Source organism: Sapajus apella, unplaced genomic scaffold, assembly GCF_009761245.1.
Source record: "Sapajus apella isolate SASKATOON/1434 unplaced genomic scaffold, GSC_monkey_1.0 scaffold10, whole genome shotgun sequence".
NCBI classification, from domain to species: domain Eukaryota; kingdom Metazoa; phylum Chordata; class Mammalia; order Primates; family Cebidae; genus Sapajus; species Sapajus apella.
This window is the reverse complement of record NW_022436950.1, coordinates 34,193,090-34,206,981: the sequence shown is the minus strand read 5'-3', so window position 1 is coordinate 34,206,981 and position 13,892 is coordinate 34,193,090. Positions and strand designations below refer to the sequence as shown.

General features: G+C 36.4%; 1 protein-coding gene across 2 annotated transcripts in view; it reads left to right on the top strand.

The window, feature by feature from the left end:
- PARD3B (par-3 family cell polarity regulator beta) overlaps positions 1–13,892 on the top strand; it is a 1,108,767-nt gene that overhangs the window by 497,816 nt on the left and 597,059 nt on the right. For both annotated transcript variants that reach the window (XM_032277671.1, XM_032277670.1), the window contains exon 4: positions 4,722–4,831. In XM_032277671.1, the coding sequence (XP_032133562.1) occupies positions 4,722–4,831 (110 nt within the window). The remainder of the gene's footprint in view (positions 1–4,721; positions 4,832–13,892) is intronic.

Sequence of the window (13,892 nt, the reverse complement as noted above, 5' to 3'; positions counted from 1 at the left end):
ACCTTTCATTTTTCTTGGCCTTTATATCTTGCATGATTCATTGGTGTACCAATTTCACCCTTTAACTAATGGCTGCCACTTTTAAAATTGTTTTTCTCAAACTGAATTAGATGATCTTCGGTCTTGGCTGCCTTACTGACATTTTTAAAGGGGACATGGATCAGTATCTCCACCCTGTTTAGTACCAGTTTCACCATCATTAAAATGGTGATCACTGGAGAATTAGAAGATGCACCATCATTCATATACACTTGGGAAGTGACTCCACTTTCTCCTATAAGGGTGTGGCTTGCCTGGTGTTAATTGTCTTAAATCCTGGTAAAACCTGATGAATCTTGCCATCTTCCTAAAGGTCTGTACAGTGAGTGAGTGTGTAAGTTTTCCTGCATGTAGCATAAGTTCTGAATGTTAGTGGAAAATATTCTAGTAAGAATTAGGCTTATTCTGAAATGGCAAGATCCTATGTGGTGAAGACATAGTCACCAGCAGCTACACACCCAATCAGGGACTCCATGTTTTTTTTAATTTTTTTTTTTTTTTGAGAGGTAGCTTTCCCTTTGGCTTCCATTCAGTTGCATGTGTCAGCTAAACAAAATGGAGACTTAATCTAGCCTTTGGTGCATGTTTTCATTGGTGTAGGTTCTCCAGTAAGCCACATATAACCTACTTGGAACATTTTAGTGATATCTGCCTTGGTGCGTGCTGAGACGTACTGAAATATTCCTCGTTTCCACATTTCCTTTTCTGAAAGATAAGTTGAGAGTGGGTGAACACCATCACTGCTGATCTGAATATCCTCTTTCTCCTTTCCTTAAGTCCTGATACATAGTGGAACCTCAAATATTTAACTCTGTGAAAAAAACAGCAAACGTTTTTAGAAGAATATATGCTGTAGGTGCTGAACATTCTTTATTTGGGCTTTGCTTCCAGCGGCTTTTAAATTATGATTCTAAGGAATATTATGGTTCCTTGAGCTGAACCTGGGGTTTTTGCCTCTAAATTCCAATAATAACAGTCTTTTCTCAATTAGCTGAAAAAATTCTAATGAATAGCAACATTTTCCAATTTTTGAACTCCCTTCTCACCTCATCTTTATTTGTGTAAAAGTTTTGATTCATATTGTAAGGCTATGTTTGGTTAAGATTAGATTTTACTATTTTAATTCACAAATTATTCAATGAAAATTAACTTGACTTTCAAGACCCCAGCTTTTTGAGGAGACAAGATAACACAGCTCACAACAAATAACAAGTGCTGTTACCTGCTTTTGTGGGGGAGGGGGTCCTGCATGAAAATTACGTACCAGACAGTTCCATGTCCTATGCATGCCTTAATTTATTTCAGCCTCCCATCAATTCTGTTATGTGGTATTTTCACCAGGTTTTAAATGATGAGACTGAGTCACAGAGCTGTGCAAATTCAATGCCACAGAGCCAACAAAGGCTCAATCTGTTTGACTTTAGAACCCAGGTGCTGATATATGACAGTTAGCAGTGTTAGTGTTAATTGTTCCCGTTAGATTATAAGCTCCTTCACTGTAGAGGTTATGTTTCATTTACTCCCCATCACTGAAAGGCTCTATAAAACTGGATGGAGGCTGGGCACAGTGCCTCACACCTGTAATCCCAGCATTTTGAGAAGAGGCTGAGGAGGATGGATCATGAAGTCAGGAGTTTGAGACCAGCCTGGCCAACATAGTGAAACCCCGTCTTTACTGAAAATACAAAAATTAGCCAGGTGTGGTGGCATGTACCTGTGGTCCCATCTACTTGAAAGGCTGACTCGAACCCAGAAGGCAGAGGTTGCAGTGAGCTGAGACCATGACACCGCACTCTAGCCTAGGCAACAGAGTGAGACTTCATCTCAGCAATAACAACAACAACAGCAAACTGGCTACAGTTGTCTCCATCGCATTTCAGTTAGCTTTGCCTGTACAATATGACTTCTACTTTAATATATATTCAAGGTTTTGCCCAAATCATCTTCAGTACTCCTAATTACTTGCCCTCTGTTGTACATTAGGACTTACCTTTCTTTGTCTTTAACGTGGAACTCAGTATCTTCCTGACAGCCGCCTTCAAATAGGGTTTAGCAGTTTAGAAAACCATTCTAGGAAGGTTTGTTTAACAGTCTGAGGTAACAGTTCATATTTTAAAATGCTTACTATTAGTTTCAGTGTGGAATGATTTAACATATTAAGACAACACAATAAAAATTAGGTAACTCAACTGGAGACATTCAAGTGTTAAGTACAGAAAAGTTGTGAAGTAGGCAGGGTGTGGTGGCTCATGACTGTAATCCCAGCACTTTGGGAGGCTGAGGTGAGCAGATCATGAGGTCAGAAGTTCGAGACCATCCTGGCCAACATGGCGAAACCCTGTCTCTACTAAATTACCAAAAAATAAATAAATAAATTAGCCAGGCATGGTGGCACGCACCTGTAGTCCCAGCTACTCTGAGGGCTGTGGCAGGGGAATAGCTTGAACCCGGAGGCAGAGGTTGCCATGAGCCGAGATCGCACCACTGCACTCCAGCCTGGAGACAGAGCGAGAGTCTGTCTCAAAAAAAATAAAAACAAACAAACAAAAGTCGAGAAGAAGAAAAGTTGTTTCTGATGAGCTGAGAGTATTTTTAAGAAGGATCTAGCCATCTTAAAGTTTGTTTTTTAATGTTTTAAATACTTGATACATTGGTATAAAACTGAATTGTCATCGTATGGGAGACACTATAATAGTCTGGGATATTGATTAAGTACACAAACCTGAATACATATTATTATTATTTTTTGAGACAGAGTCTCACTCTGTTTCCCAGGCTGGAGTGCAGTGGCTTGTTCTGGGCCCACTGTAAACTCCACCTCCCGGGTTTAAGTGATTTTCCTGCCTCAGCCTCCCAAGTAGCTAGTATTACAGCACCATGCCTAGCTAATTTTTGTATTTTATTAGAGACAGGATTTTACCATGTTGTTCTGGCTGGTCTCTAATCTCTGACCTCCAGTGATCCACCTGCCTCGGCTTCCCAAAGAATTGGAATTACACATGTGAGCCACAGTGCCCAGCTTGAATACATATTATTATAAAATCATATCTTAAATATTTTAATTTGTGGTTATTTAAAAAGCAGATATTGACAGTGAATGAGGACTCATAGGCATTGTCCTTAAATTGAAGGAAAATTACTGTGTAAAATATATATATATGTATATGTTTTTTAAGGAAAACAAATTTATTCCCCAAGAAAAATCTACTTGCTTCTACTCTTCTTGCTTTTTTTTTTTTAATGTTTTATTTTAAAGAACAGTTGCCAACCAAACAATTATTAGTATGTCAGTTGGTTAAGAAATTTTGAGATGGAGGTGGAGGGATGGTGAAAAATTTAGTCATATCTCTTAATAAAAAGGAAATAAAGGAATGTGAACCTGAACTTCATAATACTGTTTGGCATAGGTCTGTAATAATAGTATGTTAATTTCTCACCATGAGGGAAGTTTTTTGTTTGGTTTTTTTTTTTTAAAGCCACTTCTATCTAGACAAAGATAAAAAATATTTGCAATTCTGTGGTTTTGTACAAAATAAGAATGTTAAAGCACATATAAAATATAAAAACTAGGTTTGTAAATAACTTACAAAGCAGATGAAAAATGTTCTTTTAAACTGCAATCGCTTCAGAGGTTTGGGGAATTATTTTCAGAATATTGAGAAATGAGAAATCGCATTTCAACTGTTTCCTACTCTTTCCCCAAAAGTACAAAAATAAAATGTTAATTTTTATATGAGAGTGATTTTTAAACCACAAGCAGATATTTTTTTCTTTGAGTTTTTTTTTCTATAGTGGCCAATTTTGTATGAAACACATTTTTTTTTAGGCCTAATTGCAGTCAGCAGTTAGGTCGCTAGCTCTGCTAAGGTTGAATTTCATTTGAACTTTCTAATGGTATGATCTTTTTTCAGAATTTAATAACTGACTCAAATATTTAATAGTGGAAGCTTTCATTAAATTAAAAAGAAATCAGGATGTATTTTTAGAAGAACTAACTTATTTTCTTTATCAGTTCTATCTACTTCAGGAGAAGAGGAAGAGAATGGAAGCAATCTCTTTGTGTACTTAAATAGGCATTAATGTTATAACCCCAGCAAATAATTTATTTCAGTTTATATAATCATTCAAAAGATTTGGAAAGCACCAAATGGCAGTAAAAACTATACTTCCAGCTCTGTTGAATAACAAATTACACTGACTATGTGAACCTCTTCATTCGTCCCCTGGATAATCATTCTTTTTAATACTCACATATATTTTCTAGATCAGTTTTTAGATTGTACACAGTCAACTTGTGCATTGCCTAACAGTTCCTGTTAAATGCAGTGGCTTGTTTTGAAGTGCAAGTGGGGAAAGATGAGGGTTGAAAGATATTGTTTCCATGTGTCATTCTGTAAGTAGATGACAAAAGATCATTACATAGATTAATTTACAAATATCCTTAGAAATAGAATGTTTTTACATAAGGCAAAGATGAGGGTTGAAAGATTTTTTTTTCCATGTGTCATTCTATAAGTAGATGAGGAAAGATCATTACATGGATTAATTTACAAGCATCCTTAGAAATAGAATGTTTTTACATAAAAGCATGTTGTAAACCTTTTTAATTAAAGTGCATTGTGTCATGCACTCTCTTCACCCCAGGGTTCTTTTGACCTCTCACCTCTCACTTTGTCTTCCAGGCACTCCACTGCTGGTGAGGAGAAGCAGTGACCCAGTGCCAGGCCCACCTGCTGATGCCCAGCCAAGCACTTCACACCCTGGTGGCCAGGGTCTGAAACCGGTTATTCCAGTAGGTATCCAGCTGTTTTTATTTCTAATGAAAGATCAAACTGCTGTACCCATAGATTAAGTGGGACTTTGCAGTTTTAACTAAATTGGTAGGTAGATAGAGATCTTCTGATAGTATATGTGGTATTAGTTATATTAGCTAGCATGGGCTATTACTTGTATATAGTTATATTGATAGCCATTATTTATGTGGCACTGATCATGTGCCAAGCACTATTTTGAGTGTTTTATAGTAAGTCATCTAAACTTCCACATCAAGGTAAGCACATGTTTTTATCTCCATTTAACTGATAATGACATTGAGGCAGAGGAAGTTTAGTAATTTGTTTAAGGTCATGTAGCTAATAAGTGGCAGAGCCAGGAATTTCACCCAGGTGTTCTGGCTGCAAACTCCTTGGTTCTAGCCAGCACACTATACTGTTACATTTCCTTCATCTTCCTGTTTCATAATGTCCTAAGATATAGTTATGTTTTTGGTGTGTTAACCCAGTGTTTTGCAAAACCGTATCATGGAGACTGGTGTACGTTTTCAAGCTCCCAGTATCATGAAAATGTGGGGCCAGGATTGTATTTCTAGAACTCAGCATTCGGACTGAAGAAAAACGAAATCACATGCCAAAAGTGCTTATAACTAGTTATGCTTATAACTGTTATAACTGATAGGTTAAGTGGAGAATAATTTCCTGAAGAGATGATAGTCTCCTTCCATATAGGACTGTGGGATCATCCAGTTAAATCTTCAGTTGCTTTGAAGAGCTGTAATTGTGGATTATCCTCTCAGATAGGCTGAGGGTTCAATTTTGGCTAATGACTATATACCATTGCAATACTTAATCTTCAATAACATAACCATATTAAAAATTCCCTGAAAACAAGACACAGTCTCACTGTCTATAGCACCTTAAGAAAAAATAAACACATCCTTTATGGGCATATAAGAATGTTAAAATGAGTTAAATGGATTCTTCTGGTTTGGTATAAAATATTCTTATCAAGAGCCAGTGTCAGCGTATATGACATAGGAGTCACTATTCCACATCATTAGCTATTTTTTAATGGATTTGTGGCAATATTTTAGCCTATTTATTTTTTTATACAAGAAAGCAGATGTCTTGAAAGTATTTTAGATGTAATGTGTTACCACTATTCTATTTAAAACTCTATCCTTCTAAGGAAATATATTTAATGGAACATTAATAAAAATCAGGTAGATGTGTTCTATTTTAACGTAAGTACAAGCAAAACTGGTATGTGGTATGGCTTTTTTTAAACACACACTGGTTGAGACCATGTTGAGTTTAATTATATTGGATTGGGGAAAGACACCTGTTCAGTGAAAGAATTACATGAAAGAGCAGAACTACGATTTAGTTCTTATTTTCATGATGTCTGTGTACTGTAAAATGAGAATGTGTCTGATTAATGTATTAGCATTGTTTGCATGGAGAAAGTCCCTGTATTTGCCCATTTTCACACTGCTATAAAGAAATACTTGAAACTGGGTAATTTATAAAGGAAGGGTTTAATAGACTCACAGTTCTGCATGGCTGGCAAGGCCTCTGGAAACTTAAAATCATGGTGGAAGGGGAAGTAAACATGTCCTTCTTCACAAGGAGGCAGGAGAGAGAAGTTCAGAGTGAAGGGGGAAGAAACCCTTATAAAACCATCAGCTCTCATGAGAACTCACTCACTATCAGGAAAACAGCATGGAGGAACTGCCCCCATGATCCGGTCACCTCCCATGGGGTCCCTCCTCCAACATGTGAAGATTATAATTTGGATTACAACTCAAGATATGATTTGTGTGGGGACAGAAAACTTAACCATATCAGTCTCCCAGTGTTTATTTCCATGTTTCTATTACTTAGGCTCTGTGCTTAAACCAATTAAAATGACATCACTGTTGCTTTCCCTAGACGAAACGATGGCTACTGTCCATCTGGCAAATGCTGCAGCCTCACCAAAATATTATATCAGTGAGATCCAAATTGGGGTATGGGTCAGAAAGACATATTACTAGCAAATATGCATATCATAATTCAAGAATAAATGCTGGCACCCAAAATCATTGTGCCTTACTTATGAAAGTTAACAAATATGGGCTGAATTTCTATGTATCAACAGTGAAAAGGAAACACGTGTTTCTTCCTTTTCTCAGAGTGTCCTCTGTGGATGATGAAGTGCAGACCTCAGACCCAAAAAGTAGAGTCTGATCCTTGCCCTTGCATGGACTAGTGGCACATCTTAGGTGCCTCTTGCTTCAATTGTAAAATAATCTCCATGAATACTTTAGGCTTTAACATCTCAAGGTACAAATGTTGTGCCTTATGTATCTTTACCTAGGGGCAAGTACATGGAAGATGCTCAGTGTATATGTTTTGGACTTAGAAATGCAAGATACGTGTAAGTCTAGGAAGAGTCCTAGGAGTTCTTAGAAATTTATCAGCTTACTAATTAATCTGACTCAGCTATTCTCTTTGTTTCCCAAAGAGCGTCTCCCAGGTAAATGTTCTCTGCTCCAGAGTCTGGTTCACCACAGGCAAGATAGTTTAACTGCTTTATTATGCAAACATTAATAAAGACACTTAGGTGTGCTTCTATTTACTAGAAGGAATGTGTGTGTGTGTGTGTGTGTGTGTGTGTGTGTGTGTGTTATAATTGTTAATATATGCCTGCATATCCAAACTTGTGGAATGTTTAGACATACACTGTCCAGCATAGCAGCCACTAGCTACATGTGGCTATTGAGCTATTGAAATGTGTCTGATCTAAATGTAAATGTACTTAAAATTTAATACAGCATTTCAGACTGAAGCATGAACAAAATAACATAAAAGGTCTCATTAATAATTGTTATATTAACTATATGTGGAAATGATAATATATTAGGTATATTGGGTTGAATAAATATATTATTAAAATTATTTTCACCTGTTTTTAATTATCTTTTTTACATGACTACTAAAAAACTTAAAATTCTGTTTGTGGTTCTTACTCTGTTTTATTGGACAGTGAAGCTCTAGACAGAAGCAGAATTGGGTATAGCATTAATGAGATGGTTGGAGTCTGTTGGGGGAAGATCTTTGAGCTCCATATCATCTCTTGGGCAACAGGGCAGTTCGGTTTGCCTAGGGAAGTCCTGGTAGTGCCTGTTGTTCTGGCATAATTATTAATAGTGTCTTCATGAACTCACAGAAGCGTGCATGTATGGATGATAAATTATGTGGCACCCTATATATAGTCCGGTACTCACTTTCATTGTTCACTCTCTGATAAGAGAAGCAGCCTTTGAAGGAAACCTTGGGAACATAACAACCGCAACTGTCACACGGGCACCCTGCAGAGGAGGTTCCTTGTGGCAAGGACCTGGGCCTGGAGCCTATGGACACTGAGACTTCATGTTCTTTTCCATCTCTAGAATTTCATACTTGGTGTTTCCTCCACAACTCCAGCTACACCATTCTTGATTCCTGTGATTTGATAAGTGGTGGTGAATGTGGGGAGTGTGTGATAATGTAGCCGTGTAGCGACTAATATGAAAAATAATTGCTTAAAAAGCCATGTTCAATCACATTTCAGTCCAATATCCACAGGAAGAAAAAAACAATCAAAATTTCCATCTCTTAAACAGTGTTCACATATAAGTAATTCACAGATGGCAGAGCCCCAAGTGGGTTATGTTCAATCATTCCCAAGAAATGAAACTTACTTATAACCCACAGCATAAGAAGCTGTAAGGATGAATATTTGACACATTTGATTATGTTGAAATATTGCCTTTAAAACCACAGTTGATGACTGTTATTTTTAGTTGCACTTCATTAGGCTTACTGTAGAGGGAAAAGTTTTCACTGATGCCCAGAGATATGTGTTTTTGCAAAGTTGCAAAAGTTACGCTTGTTTTCTTGATGATTAAATTTATTACAAATTGGTTATTTAAGATGTACACTCTCAGACATGTTGGAGTTTTATAAGGGGCTTAAATTAGAAAAATCAGATTCTCTGCAAGCTTCAAGTTCTATGTGTATTGAGAAGCCAGTAAATCAAGTATTTGTTATTTAACACCAGACACACAGCAAAGAAAGCTATTTTCTTTGTTTCTCTTTTGGTAAACCTACCTAATTATCAGAATAGGATAATTATTAATGTGTAAATAGTAATGGCAATTTATCTTTCAAGGCAATAGCAAATCCAATTCTATTGACTGCTTTTGAATGAAGAAAGAGAATCCTAGAAACAGGATATGCTGGTGAGAGTCTGCTTGTGAGACTTCTTACCTTCCTTTTCTTGATTGTAACCTGGTGTTCTTGGCTTAAGGGCATGCTATAAAACCAGGTTCTTGAAATTGATGTTCTCAAACTTGCTGTGGAACAGAACTCTAAAACAGATGTGATTTTTCTTCTTAATATCCGGTTAACTACCATGGTTGTTTTGTGTTTTAATGACTGTTTATAGTTTTTAATTTAACCCTTAAGGCAAATTGATCCTGCAGGGTGAGAAAATTAAAAACTGGATTCCTGAAAATTATAATACTGTGGTTGTTCTCAGAGAGTGAATGGCATTGTTTGTTCTAAAACCATTACTTGTCTTACATCACCAAAATAAAGAAAATATCGACCTATCTTTCCAAAGTCCCTGTCTATGATATATATACATTTTATTTAAAAAATAAGCTCACAGAGTTGGGGGTTGTTAAACTAGAAGTTTTCGGATAGATTTCAGGGGTCTGTTAATTCCCTTAAGTTTTAAACCTTAGCGAGGGGATGGGGTGTCTTTCATGAAAGAGAGTCTATCACTTCAGATTTTAAAAGAGTAACTAAAAATCAACTACTGTTTGGGGGTTAGATTAAATAATGTAAGGAAGCCGCTAATTCTCACAGTGAGCAGAATGATAGAAGTCAAGAAGTAGAGAATTATCGCTTCCTCCCTGCAAATATGCACTAAATTATTAAGTTTAGTTCATCATATTATCACCTGTTTAACTCTTTGTATATAAGTTCAAGATTTTAAGATGAATAGAAGTTTTTCATTTTTTTCATTGAGAGGCCCAAAATAACCCTTTAGTCAGTAGCCACACAATTATTATCAATTCTAAGACTGGGGGTAAAGGACACAGATGAGTGGTGGGAAGACACCCCAAGGGGATGTGTTTCCAGTTGTCCTGTGTGTTCTACTGAGACAAGAAGGGAAAATAGTGTTCTTCAGAGTTTTTGATATTTTCTCAGTGAGCATAGTGGCAGGTAGCTACGAGTAAGAGAGAATTTTTACAGTGAGTGGCAGCTTTCTCTTTGTGTCTTGCTAAGATAATATTATGGTGTGTTGATTTGAGGATTTACCCTTTTGTATGTCTCACATTTCCCATGTTTGTCACATATATTGAAATTATCATCATTGTTGCCCCCGAATTAAATTTCCTCAGATATGAAAGAAACCATTGAGCTATTGCAGAGAAATTTGAATAGCTTGACTTTTAGGGTTAAAATAATTGAATTGCCTTTGTGATGTTAGAGAACTTTGGGTTGCCAGTTGCTGACTATCAAAATCCAACATATGGCCGGTGCAGTGGCTTACGCCTGTAATCCCAGCACTTTGAAAGACTGAGGTGGGTGGATCACCTGAGGTCAGGAGTTCAAGATCAGAGTGGCCAACATGGTGAAACTCTGTCTATATTAAAAATACAAAAAAATTAGCCAGTCATGGTGGCATGTTCCTGTAATCCCAGCCACTTGGGAAGCTGAGGCAGGAGAATCACTTGAACCCGGGAGGTGGAGGTTGCAGTGAGCCAAGATTGTGTCACTGCACTCCAGCCTGGGCAACAACAGCAAAAACTCTGTCAAAAAACAAAACAAAACAACAACAACATAAAACTTAGCAAACATACTGAATGACCAAATCATATTTTTCTGTCCATGAGATGTAGAATCGAGTATCTATAGAAACCCTGGAACAAAATAAATGTCGTGAGTACTGATGTGTATTGGAAGGAAGGCTCTATCCATTGTCTTCCAAAGAGGAGAGATGGATGCTGAAGAGCAAAACGGCACAGGGGGGTGTTGGGGGAGAAATAGCATGTAATATATTACTGCATTATTTAGAGATACTGAAACTAAAAAGGTTTTTCTTTTTTTTCCCTACCCTGACACAGTGATTTAATAATAGTTCTGGTGTTTGTAACTCCAGCTGTTCACACTGTGTGCTGATAAGACCAGAGCTTGGAGACACATTGCAATGATGGTTTTTCATATGGCTTTGTTTTTAAGAGATAAAGCTGCCATCCAATATTTCATGGGGCCAAGTATTTACTTGGTTTGGCAAATTTAGGCTGCTTAATTTTAAAATCAGTTATGCTTGTAAGACTCAAAATTCAGGTGGGGAAAAACCAAAAGCCCAATTTACTCTGCAACAGAGTTTTTCACTATATCTCCACAGAAGATGTTGAAACAAATTTGGGTTGCCTGAATGTCTGTACCATGACTAATCAAGGAAACTAAGAAATGTGACCTCTGTTCAGGTGTGTGCTCCCAATTTTTCTTCTTGGGTCTTAGTCTAACACTGAAAAAGTCTAAAAGAAGGATCACTATTTAGGTGATTGCAGAAATTAAAAAGGTAACCATGACATGTCTTTTTTGCTGGTTAGCCTTGATCTGCACATAGTGAAAACTGAATGGGTTTTGTTTTCATGTCAGAATAAGTTGACTAATCACTTAGATGCCCAAGATTTCTGCTACATGCTTTCTAGGAAACCTAAGACATGGTTCCTGTCCTCAAGAAACTTAAACCTAGGTACGAAGACCACATCTAAAGCAGTTAAACAATCCTAGCAGTCTGCGAGCATGTATCAGATTATCAAATAACACAATTTTAGTAATCAAAATGAGTATTTTTTTGCCTTTAGCCTGCACTTTGGTACTCGACTCAGCCACCCTAACCCCTGAAGGAAATTGCCATGTGAAGTATCTCTATTAGCTGTCATCTCTCTGAAATATAACTACTTGTTTACATGACTGCATTTTTTCAAGACTATGAGCTTTTCAGAGGCACAAACCAGTGGATTCAATTTTGTATTCAAGCCCCCGGGCACAGTGCCTGGCACTTAAGAGGTTATCACAAATATATGACTAGATGATAAAATCATCAAATCTAGAACCATAAAGTTTGTAATCTTTGTTGTTATAACTTTGTAATTTTCTAATAACTGTGTTCAAAACATTTAGAAAAATCTTGATTAGACTAGAAGTTTCTGGATAATTTCTTATAACCATTACCTCTAAAGATTTCTCCTTCTAAATTTTCCTCCTATTCCTTCTACCTTAAGAAATTTTTCTAATTTTGGTTGATATGGAAGAAAATAAAAATACTTCTGTTATGTGAATTAATTAAAAAGGATGGGAACATTTACGTGTTTCTTGGCAAAGCACTAATAAACATCTCAATCTCACTTGCACAATATGGGCAGATGTAATTTGACAGCGTTGTTTGAAATTTGGTAACGATGATGCTTAGTTTTATTTTAAAGGCCAATCTGATGTCTGATTGCATCAATAACTCTGTGACCCTAAGAAAATTATTGGAATAGTGGGTGATTTCCTCAGAAATTTTATGTAATGGAAGGGAAATAGTAAATAGAGAAACTATGAACTCCAGTTGTTTTTAGGGACTTAACCATCCAAACTGTGACTTTAGGGTTCCAGATGTGAATTATTAAGTTGGTTGGTATGAGTTCAACTTTAAATTTCATTTTAATGTCTCAGTGTTCATAACTGGTCATGCGATGAGGCTATCTTTCCGTCTAAACCACCAATAACCGTTTTTCATTGGTCAAATGAATAATATCAGGAAATATTTTTAAAATGCACACATACACAAAGGAAGCAGCATAAATGCCTACATATGCATAAATATGTACCCTTACCTGCTTTGGAGGAAAGCTACTACCTAAATCTGAAGAGTAAAGTACATATAGTCATGTTATTGTAAAGTGAAAATTAAGGGTATGCACTGTATTTTCCATAGGTTCTGAACTTCTATATGTACCTTCCAAGTTGTGAACATTTAGTAAAAGTTGATGGCATAAGAGGAAAGGGTTAATGAGAATTCACCTTGAGAAGAAGCAAGACAATTGGCATTGGGAGGAAAGGAATTTTTTTTTTCTTTGAGCATGGTGTGATTCATAGAAATGTCTTCTGATAGGATTTTTTTTTTTTCTCTCATAACATAAACGCTTTTTTCTCTCATAACATAAAAGTTTCATTTTGGTGTCTGCTTTCAAAATCTTGCCACACAATGACATTGTACAGACATTTAAAAGAGTTTTATTTCTTAGGAGAGTGGCCCCTTTCCTAATAGCTCTGTACTTTAAAACAGAGTTCTGATTTAGATGAATCACATTTTAAAAAGTAGCTACTGTGTGTGTTTTACGCTTGTGGAAACATATAGCGTCCTCATAAGCAGCATGAGAGCCTGTCACCATACAGCTTTTGATGTCTGATTAAATGATCATAGGGACATCTGGAGGGAGTTAGTTTTGAAGTAACTGGTGTGAAGCACTGGAGAATCCGAAGCCTTCTGACAGACTAAAACCATTAAAAAAAATTGCTACTTTTAGCAAATCTTTTTTAACTTGAAACTGGCTGGAAATTTTCAGACTGACATAGCCCTGATATTTTTCAACAGATTTTTCAGACAGAACTCTCTACCTTTTAAGCAAAGAAAGGTTAAGTAGCATTTGTTGCAGAAGTTATAAAGGAATGTCCTTTGAAAGGAAAAAGTAGATACTTAAAGCAACAAAAGTCAAAATGGATTGGTTTGCTTAAAGAAATTTTTGTCTCCTTTTCCTCTGCCTTTAATCAGTGTATTTTAATTTTTGAAAGACACACACACACACACACACACACACGAATTTGACATTCAGCTATGTTCTTATGAAGACCAAAATATATCAAAGTGATTGATATTGTTATAATATGATAGCATGTTTTGAGCACATATCAAAAGTTTCTTAATGTATTGAGTCAAAATTTTATTTGCATAGTCTCCTAAAATACAGGCATTGTTTAAAGGTT